General features: G+C 40.9%; 1 protein-coding gene across 3 annotated transcripts in view; it reads right to left on the bottom strand.

The window, feature by feature from the left end:
• The window catches only part of ncam2a (neural cell adhesion molecule 2a), a 546,541-nt gene that overhangs the window by 117,194 nt on the left and 409,766 nt on the right, over nucleotides 1–19,581 (bottom strand). For all 3 annotated transcript variants that reach the window (XM_078165636.1, XM_078165635.1, XM_078165634.1), the window contains exons 6-7: nucleotides 14,304–14,421; nucleotides 1,102–1,271 (exon numbers count right to left, since the gene is read on the bottom strand). In XM_078165636.1, the coding sequence (XP_078021762.1) occupies nucleotides 1,102–1,271; nucleotides 14,304–14,421 (288 nt within the window). The remainder of the gene's footprint in view (nucleotides 1–1,101; nucleotides 1,272–14,303; nucleotides 14,422–19,581) is intronic.

Here is a 19,581-nt window from a genome sequence, read left to right on the forward strand (position 1 = left end):
AAAGACTTTTTTTGGCGGTGTGTGACACTGTAAGTCACTGCCCAAGCAATGGATTTCAGAGTGAGACGGGGTTGCAAAATTGGGAAACTGACAACACTTGACTTAACCAATTTGTTTGTGATATTATACAAAAGTTGCTATCACTCGTATGTTTTCTTTTTCTTATTTTTTTTTGCAGTATAGCCTTCCTCAAATACAACACTGAGGTTAAATCATGAATATGATGTCACAAATGTAAGAATTGTTCTGCTTCTGTGATCAAAAGAAAAAGGTTTAACATCATGTATTCAGATACACACGAAACAAAAACAGAAATGCAACACTTTCATATGTGCGCCCATTTTCCATGAGTTGAAATAAAATATTGAATACATTTATTGTGCACAAAAGACTTATCTCGCTCAAATGTTGTTCATAAATTTGTTTAAATGTGTGTTAATGAGCACTTCGTCAACATAATCCATAATCCAGTGTCATTTCTGAGACTTTGGCAGTTCATCTAACCAGCTTCACAACCACAGTCTATCCAGACCAGCCCAGGACCTCCACATCCAGCTTCTTCACCAGCCTGAGATGGCCTGGGCAAAAATTCTTCAGTTCTGCAAATCAGCTGTTGCATCAGCTGTCTGGGCGGCTGGTCTTGAACTATCTTGCAGGTGAAAACACTGGATGTGGAGGCCCTGAGCTGGTCTGGATACACTTGGTCTGTGGTTGTGAAGCTGGTTGGATGTACTGCCAAAGTCTCGGAAATGATGGTAAAGATGGCTACTGGTTGTGAAATAGACATTCAACAGCTCCGATGGACATTCCTGTAGTCAGCATGCAAATAGCGTGCTCCCTTAAAACATGCAGTATTTTGATATGCCACACCTGTCAGGTGGATGGATTATGGATTATGTTGGAGAAATGCACACTCACAAGAGTTTTAAGAAATTTGTTAACAAAATCTGGGAAATAAGCCTTTTCTGTGCACGGAAAAAGTCTTAAATCTTTTATTTCAACTTGTGTTCAACTCAAGTGCTTATATATTTGTTCAATGTCCTTTATATAGGCTACAGTAGGGGACTCAGTCCGAAAGCTGCCAAGTAAGTCAACACTTACCAAACACTTTCAGGAAGATCTCCCTTTCTTGAGATCCCGCCTTGTTAGAGGCCTTGCAGGTGTAGGTGCCCCCATCACCCTGCCGAATGTTGCGGATGGTTAACATGCTACGCCCGCCTTCCAGCCTATTGAAAATATACTGCTCCAATGGCTCCAGCAGCTGCCCTTTCCTGCACAAACAAAAGGAAGAAGCACACACTGCGGATAAGCAATGGGAGGGAAAATATGGCAACCGGCTCACACCTCACAATGACCTCTGCGAGATTCACACTGCAGCACGTTTGATGTTACAGATGTATAATCTTAGCACTTTGGGTGTCAACTGATCCCATAAAAGAGAGGCTAAATGCAGACAGCTTGACTTTGAAGCTATTTCTATCTATAGCACATAAACAGGTGAAAACATGACAGCACTTTTTATAGAAACCTCTTCATGTGTGATAAAAGCTTTGTTTTGGATATCATAATATAAATGAAATATCTGTAGTTCAGTGAATCATTTGTAGTATGTCATCAAAACTCTTCGCACGCTATGACTTCTTAAACTCTGCCATGCAAAAAAAGAATATCTTCATATTCTCAGTCGATGTTTGAGTCTCGTCGGAGCTCGCTTGTGTTGTTGTGTATGTTCTGTTATGGACTGCAGCACTCACTAAATGACTCCGGTGTGGTGTGGAATACTGTGCTGACTTAATGTCTTTTCTTATTGGACTCTGTTGGGAAATTAGTCAGAAAAAAAGCTACAGCTAAATTGATCCATGTCTATATTTAAGCTTCATAGCAGAAGCATAATGGTGTGAAGCAGGTTTGCAGCCTCCCCCGCTTGTTTATTTACTGCAGCTTAACCAGCCGTGTAATCTATAAGGTTAAAGGGATCGGCAGTTTTGGGGGTATTTGACTTTTTTCCCATTCTTACACAGATTTAGATGAACTCATGGGTGCTTTTTCATGCCATCTGCATGCAGGCTAAAAGTAGGAGATTAGCTTAATGACTGAATGTCTATGGGATCAGCAAAAACAGCCAAAAACAAAGGGAAATACACCTTTTAACTCCAAAAGTGATGTATGTGTGGTCACAAATAAACAAAGTTACTAATTTTATTATGGCCTGCGCATTGTCTGGTGTGAGGCCCCTATTGAAATGCAAGAAATTATTATTATTCTGTCAAATTAATCACATTTTTGAGGGACTAGGGATGCTCCAAAACTAATGACACTTGGCACACATAACAGAGGTGGGAAAATTTACATCTGATATGGGTCTCAGACTTGGGTGTGGAAAAAACAAACAAACAAAAGCCTCTCAAAGATATACTCAAAACTCAACAGGAATTCAGCCATATTACATTCACTTCTTATTTTTTTGCCGTTTACAAGTACTGTACTTTGACAAACTCCTCCTACAGATTTAACCCAATCCAGGTCAGATTTGAGCCAGGCAGTATAAAGACGTTTGTGAAAAAAAGGTGTTAACCAACCGGGATAATACGATGATCTCAGGTAAAAAATCCAAACAGAAAATAAGACACGGGCAAAACGAGGGAAATGGGGATTGGCTGACGACAAGGGTGTGGTGGGGAACACTAGGGTGGAGCAAACAACACTAATACAGAACAGGTGTGAGGGGAAGACTCTGGGAACAGGGAAGGACTAACGAGACTGGTGAAGACAGGTGTGATAGAAAACAGGCAGGAAAACAGACAAAGACAGGAAGTAAAACCAGACATGACACATGAGGAGAGAATCTATAAAATAAAACAGGAAGCAGAATAAACATGAATGAATAACATGAAACAAAGAAGAACACAAATGACCATGTCAAATGTGTTAGGGGTCACTTGTAGATTCACATCAACAGACATTATCACCCAATTCTACAGTTCACCTCAGCTGCCTGTTTGGACATCTTTTAAGAAATTGTTTTGATTTTACACCCTACACTTTAATATCTTTGTTTAGTCTCTCTGCTTTCATCAACAATGTTGGCAGCTCCTTTTTAGCAAAATAGCACCAAATAGCAGAAAGACAATGTCAGCGAGAAGTTGGCAAATATAATGGAGGGCTGAGTTTTCACAGGAGTTGGCCACAACAGAGCTAAAAGAAGAGTGAATATTGAATTCATAACCCAATTGCCAAAATAAGTTGGCATTATATGTTTCTGTAAACCAGCAAAACATTATATATATGGTGACTGTGGTTAGGAAAATATCATGTTCTGACTTGACATACCAGCTTTTGGTGGCACAATCCCAGATGGGAATGCAGCAATATCTCAATTACAAGAACACTTTTTGTGGCGCTATTCTCAATAAAGAACAGCACCAGAACGCTGGCTAAAATGCTGCTGAAAAACAGCTATGGGCCACTAAGACGAAAAAAGTTTTGTTGTTTGTTGAACGAATTCAACAATGAATCATGATGTTGCTGTCCATGAACTCATTCGTAAAAAAGAAAAAAAAAGTACACAAGAAAACAAACTTTCCTTTTAAGCAACCCAATCATCAGAATAAATGATGGCATTGTACATTTCTGCACACCTTGGATACATAACACTTGTACATTATTATGTAGAGGATAAGTTGAGTTGGTCACTTGGGCATGGTTAGGAAAATGCCCAGTTTTGGTGGCACTATCATGGCTGGAAATGCTCCCAGTGTCTCTAAGGGTGCTTTAAGGCCTAGAGTTGTCTTGCTTTGGTCTGAATCAGGGACTGATTTTGCTACAAAGTTACATAATTGCCTAGAGTTGGTTTGTATTCTCACGGCAGCATCTACAAGCGGACCATATCAAATGCCATGCAGGAAAAATCAAGACACTGAAGAACAATACACTTGCAAGATAAATGTGACACTTTCTAATGTCACAATGGAGGGAAAACTATGCAGGTTGATTTTAGTGCTGGTCATCGTGTACTATATTGCTGTCATTGTTCATTTTACGCAAACCATACAGTTTGAAAATGAGGCGCGGCTCCAACTAGAAAACAATGTTTTGATGCATTGGATGCGCTGACTGTGCATATTAAGGCAGCACAGGAGGAGGCGCACATTAATAATCCTCCAGGACTGTAACATGCTCATGTTTAACTCAAACAATGTGTAATGCGACTGCAGTTGGTTCAGATCGAGGTTGAAACACATTCTCACCACAAACAAACCGCACCAGAATTCATTTGTAACCGGACCTAGACCACCTCTTCAAGAAAGTCTTGGTCAGGTCTGAAAGCACCCTAAAACACAACAGGTTTTGCTGTTTCTTTGTCTCGAACAGTTGTCTGCATCCACCATCCCCTCCACCTCCTGACGAGAAACTCAGCTTATATACATGTTGTCAGAAATACATGCTTTTGAAACAATATAATACTGTACATATGAAATGTACAAATGTAGCATATCCGTGGTTTGTAGAAATGTACAATGCCATTGTACATTTTCCTCTGGTGTCTGGGCTGTTTTCAGACAGAATACAGAGGTTAGAAAATAATTCTCAGCTCGATCCGGTGGAAACAGAGGGCTGATAATCTATAGGTCAAAGATGCAGGCTTGTGTTGTGGCTGGGAGATAAGTGTTTTGAACCTGCAGACCAGCTCAGATAGGCAAAATGAATTAGTAATGCTCTCCTCTCTTAACAACTACAATCTGTATGTCCTTCAGCAAGGCACTTAACCACAAGCTGCTTCAATGGCCAGTGGCGGTTGTACCGGCCAGCTCCCAGGTAAGCTTATATGAATGTATAAAAAGGGCTGGATAAGAGTATGCATGAGAGATATTCTTCAAAATAAAATGATTGCGGCTTGGAATAAAAGAAAACCAAGTAAAATGGGGTTACATCTTACAGTGGCATCAGTTGCAATTTATTTTTAATCCACCCAAATGCTATTTTAACCCTGAAGTAAGAAGAATAGGTATGAAAACACATTCTTATTTTTACCTGTTCATCCAATATGGATCATAATGCCCTCAATCTGAAACTGTTTTTTAACCTCATAAGCTGCTGTGTAAATTGAATTCAAAGGCTTAGAAGCACAGAGCTTAGAATAATGCATACCTCTAAATATATCTAGAGACTTCTCCATATGGTCTCAGACTGTATTATGAATGGAAAATAAAAACAATCTTATTATTTCAGGGATTTCAAATGTGCAGATTTCCAGACTCAGACGCAAACACACACAAACGCAGTAATACAGTGTAGCGTATTGAGGCCCGGGCCCCAGCCTCACTGTACTGTAGGAAAAAAGCGAGAGGAGGATAATTGAAAGTCAACGGAGGAAACACCAAAGCCAAGTAATAATAACTCTGGCGAGCCAAAGAGGAAATGAAGAGAGGCCTCATCTTTGGAACGGACAGTGCAGGACGGGCTGCAGCACTGAATGTCATTATACTGACTGACTGCTGACAGGTAGTCCATTACTCCAAGATGCACACAGAGGACGAGGCGCAAAACCTCTCGCTGACAGGAAATGCAGCTGGGAGGCTGGGAGACGCTTGGAGGGGTGACATCAAAAGGAAAACTAAATTGGGTTGTGATTGTTGTTTACGCCTAAGCCGTGTCTTTTGTTGTGATGCACGCATTTTAATTCTGTAGTCTGGGATGGACATGCAAGACTTAGTGACCTGGGAAATGAAGGAGCGAACACTGAAATGTTTGACAGACAGTGGACGCTGGAGTTTAAGATCAGTGATGATGTTCAGCTGAAGTGATGTCATCATTTAAGTCAGAGGCAGCAGTCTGACCTTCAGCAATACTTCACATTTTATTAAAGCAAATCCAAGGAAGTTTCTTTTTGTGTTGATTTTGGCGGCCCTGTGGACAATGCACATGACCGCCTGGAAACATTTTGATCTGATCAACATGTGCATTTGTTTTGGAAGCGAGAAAAAGAAACACAGTTGTTTGCAAGATGCATATAGTGACGAGATAATGCATCTATTTGTGGCCATGTAACATCAAAGGTATACTTTGACTGGTAGTTTTGGTATAATGGCTACAATTCCCCGGTGGAAAAAGGCTGTCTTAAGATAAAGTGATGAAAGTACAATGGCATGCAAAAGTTTGGGCATCCTGGTCAAAATTTCTTTTACTATGAATGTTTAAGTAAGTAGAGGATGAACTGATCTGAAGTTAAATATGAAACATGCTTTTCAACGGTTTTAAAGTCGAAAAAGAAAAGGAGCACCATGCAAGTTTGGGCACCTCGAGACATTTGAGCTCTCAGACAACTTTTACCAGGGTCTCAGACCTTATTAGCTTGTTAGGGCTCTGGCTTGTTCACAGTCATCGTTAGGAAAGGCCAGGTGATGCAAATCTCATAGCTATATAAATAATCTGAAACCTGAAACCTTGTCCCAACAAACAGCAGCCATGGGCTCCTCTAAACAGCTGCCTAGCACTCTGAAAACTGAAATAACTGATGTCCACAAAGCAGGAGAATATAAGAAAATAGCAAAGTGTTCTAAAGAAGCTGTTTCCTCAGTTTGTAATGCAATTGAGAAATGGCAGTTAACAGGAACTGTGGAGGTCAAGTTGAGGTCTGACAGACCAAGAAGACTTTCCCAGAGAGCTGCTTGTAGGATTGTTTGAAAGGCAAATCAAAACCTGCATTTGACTGCAAAAGACCCGCAGGAAGATTTATCAGACTCTGGAGTGGTGGTGCACTGTTCTACTGTGCAGTGACATCTGCACAAATATTACCTTCGTGGAAGAGACATCAGGAGAAAACCTTTCCTGTGTCCTCACCACAAAATTTAGCGTCAGAAGTACATCTGAACAAGCCTGATGCTTTTTTTTTCCTTTCAGTGGCATGGGGAACATTTCACAGGTAGAGGGAAGAATGGATTCAGTTAAATTCCAGCAAATTCTGGAAGCAAATATCACACCATCTGTAAAAAAGCTGAAGATGAAGAGGAATGGCTTCAACGGGAACCCTCCTCAAAGTCCACAATAGACCACCTCAAAGGAGCAAGCTGAAGATTTTACCATAGCCCTCACAGTTCAGACCTAAACATTAAAAAATCTGTAGATAGACCTCAAAAGAGCAGTGCACGCATGACGGCCCAAGAATCTCACAGAGCTAGAAGCTTTTTGCAGGAAGAATGGGTGAAGATCTCCCAAACAAGAATTATAGGCTCTTAGCTGGTTCCAAAAAGTGTTTAGAAGCTGTGATACTTGTCAACGGGGGCGCTATTAAGCACTGCCCATGCAGGGTGCCCAATCTTTGGTTCAGGCCCTTTTCCTTTTTTTTTTATTTTGAAACTGTAAAAGATTGAAATTAAAAAGTAATCTTGCTTAAAATACTGAAGAAGAGTGTCATCTTAAATCTATTGCCTTTTGGAAGTCATGTTTTACTTGCTTGGTTATTCACAGTAAACAAAATTTTGACCAGGGGTGTCCAAACTTTTGCATATCACTGTATAAATTATTGTTATTTTGCTCTCTGGAAACCTGCCTGTGAGGTTTTGGTGACGTGTGCACACTGTCCGCCGGTCAGCCAAACTTCGGCTTACACTGGCTGCACTCCCCCTGCGCTGACAGTAGACCTGGTTTCAGCTGGCAAGCTTTTAGCGCACCTTCGGCGAAGCCTTTTGGCATGAAACTGTCACTGCGCCAAGCTGGATCTGTCAACACCTCCCCCCTGCTGCGCCGCCACACCCATCTCAGCACACCTCGGTCTGCCAAACTACAAAACTGAGTGCGCCTCGGGTTGCGCTGCTCGAAACTAGCTCTGTGCGGGGTTCACCACCCTGCGCCACCCTGCGCTGCGCCGGAAAACTAGAGCCCACTCAGTCACTTAGCAGGACCAATTGACGCCCTGTAGTTAGTATTCATTTTTATTATGACGACAGACAGCAGGTTATCAACTGCCATGGAGTCATCCTAAAATAAGCCTGGAAATAGTCATGATAGAGGGGAAGCTGGTGGTACTTCCTGTGATCCACCCTCTTTTTAGGGTCTTATGTACCCACACAGATCTCTGTTTCCCTGTGCCCAACAAACTATTTGCTGACAGCTTCTCACCCACAGCCACAGCTACAGCAAGTACCCTCTGCCTCAACTTTTTCAGAACTTGCTACGAATTACTGTGAATTAAAAAACTCATATACTGATGATGACATGAAAATCATGTCTCCCAACGTGTTTTATAAATAGACATATTATGTAGTTTCCAGCCTAGGAGGAGTTCATATAAAGACGTAAGTATTACATTGAGACTGTTTCATAACCATTTAAAAAATCCTTATAGCTGCTTTAAGCTTTAGAGAAGAATTTTTGTGGGATGGCATCCCAAACAAAACACCATGCTGCACATTAATACCTCACAAATGACTACAACTATTATTATGACACAAAGAGAGACAGTGAGTGTATTAATTATCTGGGGACAAAGCTGCCACATAGATAGTCTCAATATGAAAGTAAAGCTGAATCAATACATCACCTCTCACCCATTATCACTGTGAAATTTGCTGCATTTTATTATGCATGCTGTTAAATCATTAAAATCACATTTTCCTGGTTTGCTCTGCCGCTGAAAGACAAGGTAACACACACAGAGACACACACACACACACACACACACACACACACACATACACACCCACAGGAGTAAATATCATTTCTGCCATTGGGGCTGAAAACTATAGAGCAAGATGAATGAGACGTACAAAGTCGAGGTCGTCTCCAGCTGTGCGGCGTCTTCAGATTTTGTTTGTACTTTGCAAAGTGATGCATGTGCCTCGTCCTTTCTTTCTGCTGTGATCGACTTCTCTTTCAAAGTGCAACACAAGACACTTCAGAGCTCATTATCGTTTGTATTACTCTCTGAGACACTGTCATATAAAATACAGGATTGATGCATTTACCAGTCGAACTATGCATTTTGCAGTATACTTGCTGTCAGCAGGGTAAATGCTGGAGCACACGGCCTCTCGGTAAAGGAGATGAATATGTAAAGGAGATATCTGCTTGTTTACCTTTTCATGCCCGTATTCAACATCACTTAAGATGTACGCTCTTTTCTTTATTTGCCCAAATAACCTCCTATATATTCAGCACTGACATTATTTTGCATGCTAATACAACCTAAACAAAAGACTTAAATAAATGAACTTTTGCAGTAATTACTGTAGAATCTGGATGTTTAATTATATCTAAAGCAAATAGGAGTGACACATTTTGGTAACTAAGCTGCCTCCTGCCTTGTTTGAATGATCTGTCTGTCACTTTTATCAAAGATCCTGTTGTGAATGTAATTGTGTTTAATTGTAGTAGAATCACAATGCCAGTCAAGAAAAAGCTATATTTTCTTTGCCTCTGGTTTACAGCCCCTGGTCACAAACTTTAATTCTTCAACATCTAAAAATAAGCTACAGGGCAATCAAGCTCTTCTCTGCAATAAAGACAGCAGAACATGGTGGTTAAAGTCCTAATATATAATAACTTGAGATTGCTAAAAACGAAGGCTCCGTGTGGGTGTTTGAAACATCACTTAAACATTGCTGTGTGTCATCATGTTCAATTCAGAACTATATTTAAGGGTTATTTTGACCAGCTGCTATTGTCCTATTGTCACCCCTCTTTTATTATAGGAGCTGACGTTAGACTATAGAAAAGAACAAACTGGTGGATCGCTCTGCAGAATGAAGTAAACAATGTTGGTATTTTAAGGACAATGTTAACATATTTTCATGTTTTAAAGCCTTTGCACACCACTTTTTAGGCTGTTTTATGATGTTCAATAATAAATACGTCCTCACAACACATTCTCACTTCGACCTTGTCACATATTGATGTTTGGTCCAGGACTTTCCACGTCAAGATACGACGTGCAAGGTACCCTGGGTGTGTTGTTTGTTGATGTTCTGGGATGCCATGTGAAGTTCTGCCTGTTACATGCATTGTCTGTTTTCAAAATACAGTGTACAGTTTGCATACAGTCTCTTTCAAAATAAATACACTGCGTTTTCCTTCAACAACAAACAACGGTGGTTACGTTTACTTCTGTCCTGCCGCATTTCACCCTGGCGCTGCCAAGCACCATTAAACTATATTGGCAACCAGCCACGTATCATGCTGACGTTAAAGGACGGCTTTTTTTGTCAGTGTCTAATGCTGCAAGTTTAATGCCTAAGCACCGGATTTCAACGACTTCGGAAGTTAGGCCAGGTTCGGCCTCACGTTCTGTCGGTAGTGTTTATACACTGACTCCAAAACTTAAGTCTGTCATTAATCGTTCCACCTTGTCATAAGTCAGTTGTCCATGGATTTCTTAATATAAAGCAGATATAGGTGCTATATAAATGCTGTGAAAGTAACAAAACACCCAATCCACAGAGAAATTCAGTCTGTATTCAAAGATTGTGCCTTTAAATGAGTCATCAGGACTTCTGTGAAGTTGTGATGTCATTATTATACTACGCAGTTTTGCGCAAGGCTATTCAAGGAGGCTGGGACATGCTCTTTAGCAAAACACACCGACGCTGTCGTGCTAGGTGCTATTGCCGCCCCTAGCACACACTGGATGCGTTGCGCAGCTAGTCAAGAGACGACCACGCAAAATTATCACTACTTTTACTGAAAGTACTGAATGTACTTCCTTCACCTTTGCATCAGATTACAATCATGTATAGAACTCCTAATCAAACTTGACTTCTCACCTGGAGAGCTGGTCTCCAAAGCTATGACTCACAAGGCAACATCTTTTTGGCCATTGTCTTTATAAAGACAGGAAATTTGGTCATATAGCTCAGGATATTTCTTGACCTCGACAACAAGTTTCTCCTCATCCATTCGTTGTCAAACATGTCAAACAGTCCGGCTGCCATAGGAGCAGAGACAAAGAGCTGCTATGGGAGAGAGGGTGAATGAGGGGAAAATGCATTTAATTCTGACAAAAAAAAGATGTATTTTTATGTTAATTTGCAGTATTGTACCAACATAGTGCATTTAATTTTGAAAGGAAATATATGCAAATGTTGCATTTCCTGTAAAAACAGAGGTGTATTTTGAAAACAGACAATGCATGTAACAGGCTGAAGTTGACACGGCGTCCCACTGTCAACAACCAATGCACCCAGGGTACCTTGCACATCACATCTTGACATGGAAAGTACATGACCAAACGTTGATATGTGACGAGGTCAGAGTGAGAATGTGTTGGTATGCAAAGTTTCTGTGTGCAACAATTTGTATCAGACGTATTCAAAAACACATACAAAGAACATGGACTTGGTGTGCAAAGGTCTTTAGCCCCCTCACTGCCAATCAACTTTACCTACAAGCATTTTTCAAAGCAGACTTTTGCATGTGTGTTTTCCTACAGTTCCTTCAGGGCAGCCATTGACTTCCATTCATTACAGGAGAGCATGAAAAAGAAGTCACAGACACCTGCCCGAGGTTGGTGATGTATCATAGTTAAAACAATGGGGGATGTCACATCATTGTTGTGTCATTTTAAAATTATTTCTCCCTTGCATTATCATGTAATGATAATGTAAGTTTGAAAAAAGGGAAAAAACTACAATAGACATGCTCTTCAATGTGATGGATTACTTCAAGAATCTTTCAATACAAGCTGATTTTTACACTGTAGTGAAAGTAATAGCTGCCCAGAAGGTAGGAAGTGCACATTCAAAAATCGAAAACACTACAGTATGCTTTAGGAAAGCAGTCAGTAGCTATGCAAGGTATAATTGATTTGTGCTAAATGGGCTACAACATACAGCAACACTGCTATGGTCCATTAAGATGGATTAACTGGAAGAAAAAAACAAGTGCATAATAGGAAAAAAAACTATGAACTTCACTGGAATGCCAATAAAGTGTTATCAATAGATGCTCAGGTGCAAATAGCTCGTTACCATTGCCTGCTGAGTGGGTGCAAGCTAATTACTGGATGTTGAGCTGGAGAGTGGATAGTGGGGAGTCAAATGCTCTTCAGGTGCAAATTTTCACACTGGCGCTACATGGCATGTGATACTATTGTGTGATTGCTTAGGGCAATGTGTGAGGGCGGACTATAAATTCCTCTGTTAGGACTGTGAAACAATATCTGCTCGATTTGGAACCAAAAATTTAGAACCGTGTATATGGAGGCTGTTTTTCTCAGGGGAATACTGACACATATATGGGTGCAAATAAAGATGAATACATTTGTAATGATTATGGGTAGAAGCACATATGTTCTATTACCTAATGTAGGTTAGGTAAGCTTGAATGAAGTGGTTTACACATGGGATGGGTATGAATACACAAGTACTTAATTTGGATGTCAGTACTCCTTTAACTTAAAGTAAAATCTTATTTCCTTTTCAGACAGAGTCGAACCATTTCATTGTCGGTATGAGTTTGCTGGGACTATTAAACTGCCTGGTTTTGGATGTTAGCCACTGCAGCTGTGTTAGCTTGTGCTAACTGGGCAGAGGTTGATATGACCAGGAAGAGAGCAGCTATGGAGATGGTCCTTCAGTGCTACATCTCACCGAATGTAACAGCAGTAACTGAAAGTTTGCTGATTTTAGGTATGTTTGAATTTATGGTTTAATAGTCTAATTGAATCATGGTTGTTCAATGAATAAATATATATTGCACTTGTTAAACTTTGCTGACCAATAAACATTCCTATCCTTGTGTTAGATTTTTTTAAAATGTATTAATTTACTTATTTTTTGCGTGTACTTGAGTACTCTACAATAATTTAGTATGAGTACTTGAATACGGAAAATACTAGAAATGCCCATCCCTAGTTAATACACTAAATGTTGAAAGTATGTGGTCTTCTAGTTTGTAGCTGTTTTACATGGCTCAGGTTCAGCCCTTCATTCACTGGGATTTATATCAATGCTACTATTATTGCTGACTAATATCTTAGACATTAGTGTTAAGGCCATTGCCTGTTTCAACATGACAGTAGGGGTTTCACAGAATGGTTGACTGATCGACTATCAAAACCATTAGTCAACACTGTGCATCATTATAGACTAATTGCTCATCTGTGGCTTTAGCACTGTGTAGTAATAAAGCACTTGTAATGCATCTAGAAATAGAATAGAAATAGAAAGAACTTTATTAATCCCCGAAGGGAAATTCAGCTGTCCAGCAGCTCACATCTACAGCAAATATGTAGCTGGGGATGGCAAGACATAGTTTAATGTTTGACTTGAAGGGCTTATTGATGCTCAGTGTTTGAGCCTCCTCTACTCTGTGCTCATTTTGTTCATGTTGGTGCACGTTTTCTAAAAGCTAATGAATCAAGACAAAACAGAGCAGAGAATTGTTAATATATAATAAAATATAGAAGTGAAAATAGTAATAAGAATTCATCAGTCTAGAAATACTTTACCAGAGCAGATAAAACAGCCAGCTGTAATTCATACAAGACGACCCTAAAATACAACAACAGTGCTATGGATAACCATTTAAAGCTACACCTGCTTATTGCTAGCACTAGCAGCAGCAACGTTAGCAAGGAGAAGTACCAACAGAGTGAACAAAGTAGGTAGACAAAAACTGAGAATTCTCCAAACATCCGATCACCGACCACAGAAAAAGGAAAATAACAGGTCTGTTGGTAAATTTCATTGGGAAGGATATTTGACTGCTTACTGCAGTGTCTGAAGATGGCTTTAGGGACATCAATCATTTTATCAGACTAGGCTATATCATCCTCTCACATGCTGAGCTGTGGAACACCATTAAGCAACACTATGATTAACTGCAACCACAATTCACATCTAAGCATCTAGCATCTACCTCCCATGATTAATCGACTACTTTTTTGGAGTACTTGATAACTACTAAAATGCAGCAGTCATAGATGCCACTGTGCACAAAGCCAGCTCAGTAAAGCAATGGTTTCCCTCATTTGGATTGACCAACTCTTCTGCGATGAATTGGAACGCCAATGCAAGGCAGAGCTTATCACCCAATATCAGCACCCAACCCCACTAATGCTCTTGTGGCTGAATTGGAGCAAATCCCTGCAGCCATGGTCCAAAATCTTATGGAAAGCCTTCCTAGAGGAGAGGAGGCTGTTACAGCAGCAGATTAATGCTCATGGTTTTGGAATGGGTATAATATTTGCGAATCCACTTGTTTATATCGCCAGTCTACATCTCTGAGAGCCCTCCAGTTTTCAAGGCTTTCCTGTCCAATATCAGTCAGAGATGTATGTCAGAGAGCAATGCTGGGTATTAAGGAAGTACCTGTGCCATGTGACCACAGGGTCAGGAGATCCGGAGGTGATGCAAGTAAAGGTGACTGATTCCTGGTAGTCGGCTGTGGCATTGAAGGATGGCTGGAACACTGACAACACCGGAGGGACTGCAGACACAAACACAGAGCAGAACATAACACAATCAGACAGTCATTAGTCTGTAGACCCTGAGAGTTAATAGGATGAATCACTAAAATCTGACTATATTCTAAAAGAAATATTGCTCCCTATTGAGCCAGATGGTGAAAGCTCACATTTTCAAATGGATTAAATTGGCCTTGCGAGTGGCCTGTAAGCACTCACTGAAAATGCTACTTTTGTTGGTAATCCCATGGGGATTTCAAATAACATTTTGACCCAGCTTTGGTAACAACACAAAGGAGCTGAACACAGTGATGTGAAACCATAATACTATTGTCTGATTCAGAAATGCTCGGCTAAATCCATATAAACAATGGCGAGACAGAAAATGTGTTTCGACATCAAAAACAACTGCACCATCTATGAATAACAGTGCTGTTTCTTTGTGAATAAACTATTCAGTCCCTGTCAAGTGCTCCAGCTCCCGCTATTGTCTGTCATGTCGGGCCAATTTCTGCTGCGTCAAAATTAGAAGTGCTTCATTGCTGGGATTTTAAGGTTAGTGGTTTGAAAGACATGAATATAAACTGAAAAACCTTGTGCTCTCTAAGGTGACTAGAGAGATAAATAATTTGATTGAAAAACTAGTACTTGTTCCAGGACTCCGCTTTCTCCGCATGTTCTTGAGCCATGCTGATAATTACTATACTATTATAATGATGTTTGTGCTTAAATGTGATGGTCTATAACTGTCCATGTTGCACATAAATGCAGACAGCATACATATAAATACAGCGTGTCTTGCTAATCTTCTGCAAACAGCAGTATTGATAAACAGCAGAGGCTTTGATGACTTTATCAAGAGTATATGTTGAGTGTTGTCAGAAACACGCAGCGTGTCCCTGTCATCTTGTCATTCAGTAAAAAGAGAGCAGACCCAGCCTTTTCTCCGTTTGCCTTTGCAGTGACAAGGGAATGACAGCTTTATGGCACGAGCATGTTTATCAGGCGTCGCAGTCCATTTCTCAAGCCTGCACTTACGCCGTACTTCTGCTCCCTCTATAAGTGCTCTGCTGTGGCTCTCTTCAATCTCAGGGCATGATTAAGCATGTTGGGAGCGGCTTATTGGAGCTCTGGAGCGTTTGCTCCCTCAGTTTGTTTCCATCGGGCAGGTGAGAACAATGACACTCAAATAACTGCACCACCTGAACAGATGGAGTGGAAACTCATATTTCAGTGCAACAGAAGAAAAAGTAATGAAAAATTGAGCATAGCATTAGTTCTGCAGGACAGGATGTCAAGCTCAGCTCACATCCCAGCTACATCAGCTGATCTCAAACAGCCCAATCAACTGATGAAGCAGCTGATTGATGGAAGGGAGTCAGCTGATAGATCACATGATTCCTTTCTATGCAATTACTTGGTGAATCTCATTCAGGGCACCCTATTTAAACTGCCTACTGTTGCTGCTTCCTCTGCTGCCTCATGCTGTGTCTGACTTATCAGTGTCATTTCTGTTTTTCATTGGTGCTGGCTCTGTTCTGTTCCCAGGGGTCTTTGCTGCTGCTCTCCCTGCCTTAGGCTTTCCATGTAGGCGCATGGAAGAGCAGGGGAGTTCGCTCTATCTGCCTTAGGCTTTCCTCATTTGCAAGTGGAAGAGCAGAGAGGTGTGCTCTCTCTGCCTTAGGCTTTTAACACCATGTAGGTGCATGGAAGAGCAGGGGAGTTCACTCTATCTGCCTCAGGCTTTCCTCATTTGCACGTGGAAGGGCAGAGAGGTGTGCTCTCTCGGCCTTAGGCTTTTAACACCATGTAGGCGCATGAAAGAGCAGGGGAGTTCACTCTATCTGCCTCTGCTTTCCTCATTCGCACGTGGAAGGGCAGAGAGGTGTGCTCTCTCGGCCTTAGGCTTTTAACATAGGCCCATGCAAGAGGCTTTCTGTGTACGCCTGAGGAAAGGCTGAGAGGCCCCAGAACAGAGCTATACCGCCAAATACAATACTGCAAATGGAAATAAAGTTTTCTCTGACTGAACTGTAGTTTGCTCTGATGATCATATTGAGCTCACATGGAGAAATTTCTCTAAAAAGGTATAAGGAGGACACAAACTGACATTAAATCATAGTGTTGGTGCATATTGTGTATGAAAAATCCATTCCAATGATGTCAGTGGATACATCTAAGTTATCTTAAGTCTATGTAAGTACAGTTAAATGCATATTTCAAGTATAAAATATAATACCTGCATAGTATCTTAGTCTTGTACTCAAAAGTGGAAAACATAAATAGTGATCTAAAAGTATGATGTTAAGTTCACTTAAAGAGAACTTGCAAGTATACTTCTGCTACATGAGAGGCCTTGGCAAGGTCAAGGTCAAGGTCAAGACAAGGGCAGCCTGAACTCCAACCACATCCCACAACAACATTTCAGATAATATGACACATACTGTTTCTCACCTAAATGATATATGGCACCAAGTGAGAAGCAAGGACTCCAAAGCTCCCAAAGGATGGAGTTTGTGGTCCTGGCTGACTGGGAACAGGTGGAAAGCTACAGTATGTTGATAAAATTATTAAAACCTCTGCTATCTGTAATTGTGATAGTCGCATTATTAGTATGTTATGTTATCCCTCGTGCTAAAGCTATGATCGGTTTAGAGACCTGCGCGGGACTGTTTTCTTCATACCACTCCTGCCCGCTCCCGCTGAATTTCTGACCATTACCGCCCGCAACTGCAACGTGTGTGTTACACTCCCGCCCACACCCGCAATGTGTAGGTCCACTCCCGCCCGCTCCTGCAAAACTCTGAGAATTTATGCCCGCACAATAATAGAGATGCATTGATTCTGTGTCTTCTCCTGTCCCGCAGGAGAAAACAGTCATTTTATAAGCTATTAATAAAGAGATTCATGGGGTTGTTTGTTTCGTTTCCCTGGCCTGCATGTCTTTTGACGCACTGGTCAGGAATAGCGCTCCTATTTCATTGTTTTCATTTAGTTTTTAATGAAATAAAGGCTGTTTCATATTCTCTTCTCCTCCTCTGTATTTTATTTATTTTTCTACCTTTATATAATCACGCATCATGCTCAATAACACCGGCATCATCACGCCTCTTTATGTAATTAACAAATAGCAACGAGAGTAGGCTGTGAGTGGCTCAAATAACACTAAAAAATAACATAAAATAAACAAAGTTAACGAATGAAACGAATGAATTTAACAAATGAATCACTTAGCCATAATATTGCTGTAGAGGAAGAGAATGTTGCTGACCAACTGCGGTCCCAATCCCGTGCGTCTCTCTTCCGAGATGCGCCCACAGACACTGAAGGCCCACTCTGAAGGCGCACTGGATGCGGGGATACTGAAGATGAAACGCGCCAGCTTTGAGAGCGCTGGGAAGTAGAGGGCTCAGTGCGCCTTCAGACCTTGTTTGAGCTTCTTTTCCCACATCATTTGTTAACTCCATCCTGTCGCTATAGGCTACATCCCGATCCTGCAGTGGTTTTTTTAGCCGCCTGATCCCGCCCGCAGCAAAGTTCAAACCGCCCGCTCCCGCAAGATTTGGGTTGAGTCCCGCAGGACCCGGCGGGACCCAATCCCAATGCAGCCCTCTAGATTGGTTCTCTGATTAAGTCTACAATTGGGCAATGCGTACAACTATCACAGGTGCCATTGTTTAGTGAGCATGAAATACTCAAGGGGAGATGATTTATGAAAATCATTAACATAATGGAAAGGTAATCAACAATCCAATAGAAATTATGTAATTATGTAAAATCTTTGCAGCATTTAACACTTACATAATGGAAAGGATTTGGTCCCTGTGCCATGTGCCACAAAGCAGAAAGACTTGTGAGGTAATCTTACATTTTATCCCTGGTCACGATATCACAAGCACAAGTGCCTTACATGACATTTACTCTTTGTCAGTGTGTAACAAGCTGTGAGTGCTTTACTTGATGCCCAAGGACATGACTAAATAAGATGGCCCAAACTGCTTTGCCATCCCACTGATGATAGTTAAAGATCCCTGACCTCAGCTGTTGTCAGTGAGTATAAGTATCTGACATCTCCCGTGGGTAGTGCTCACTCTTTGCACTCAGCTCATTCTTGAGTGTTTGTTGCGAGTCTATCTGCAGATGCTAAATGAAACTTTCGGAAAGACAAGTTTCTCTGACTCTATGTGTTTTGTCTCATAGATATTGCCACCACAATACTTTTATGTGTACTGTCTTAAACTAAAACTTGGGCTACAAGTATAGAACTAGTAAACTGACAGTATGTATATGTTTACTTGTTAGTGTGGTTCCCAGTATAGTTATAGTAGATGTAAACTGGTCATGAAGTCAAAGTTTACTACTCTTACACTTAAAAACTGAAAAGTGGGCCAGTTTAGTCCCAATAAGTATATAAGTAGTACACAAGTATACTACTAGTGCAGTACCATTAGCATACTTACTACATAAAGTGTACTTGAGAAATAAACTTGAACTTTACTTGAATATACTACATAAAATGAACTTAAAGTATACTTGTTTTTTGTTAGGGACATCAATGAAATACCTTCAGTAAGATCACAATGATTCAGAAATCATTCAAGAAAACATTTGCAGCATTGTCTACATTTGAGCAACCATCTAGCATCTATCCAATCTACTTTAGATGAAACCACGCTAACTTTCATACGAGAAAAGCCTCAACAGCTGCCCTTCCCCTTCAGTTGTTGCTGTGCCAAAAAGTTAACATTACTAAAGGCCTTTGAGCTGACTGAATTACAATAAGCTAAGAAAAAGGACACTTCCTGTCACTTTCCCAGCTAGCTATACAGGCTAAAGTTATCGTTATCCTGAAGACTTGTCTTACCTGCCAGTTCTAATTTTCTAAATGATAAGCTGATGATACACATATTACAGCCTCTATACTTGACTCAAGCTGTTATATCTGAAGCAGAGTCCTGCATCGGGTTGAGTACCCACGGGTATCCAATGGGTACCCTGGAAAGAAACGTTGTGTAATGGGTGATTAATGGGTACAGGCTAGAGGCCGTCTCTCTCCACCAAAGAGACTGGACGACAAGAGCATTCACTTCCGTCCATCGACTGGCAGCCAGGTGAGTTGGTTCATTAGCATAATGAATGAAGGGAAAGCTCTTGTCATCGAGTGTCTTTGTCTGTGTGGGGGA

Source organism: Epinephelus lanceolatus, chromosome 24 (assembly GCF_041903045.1).
Source record: "Epinephelus lanceolatus isolate andai-2023 chromosome 24, ASM4190304v1, whole genome shotgun sequence".
Lineage (NCBI taxonomy): Eukaryota > Metazoa > Chordata > Actinopteri > Perciformes > Serranidae > Epinephelus > Epinephelus lanceolatus.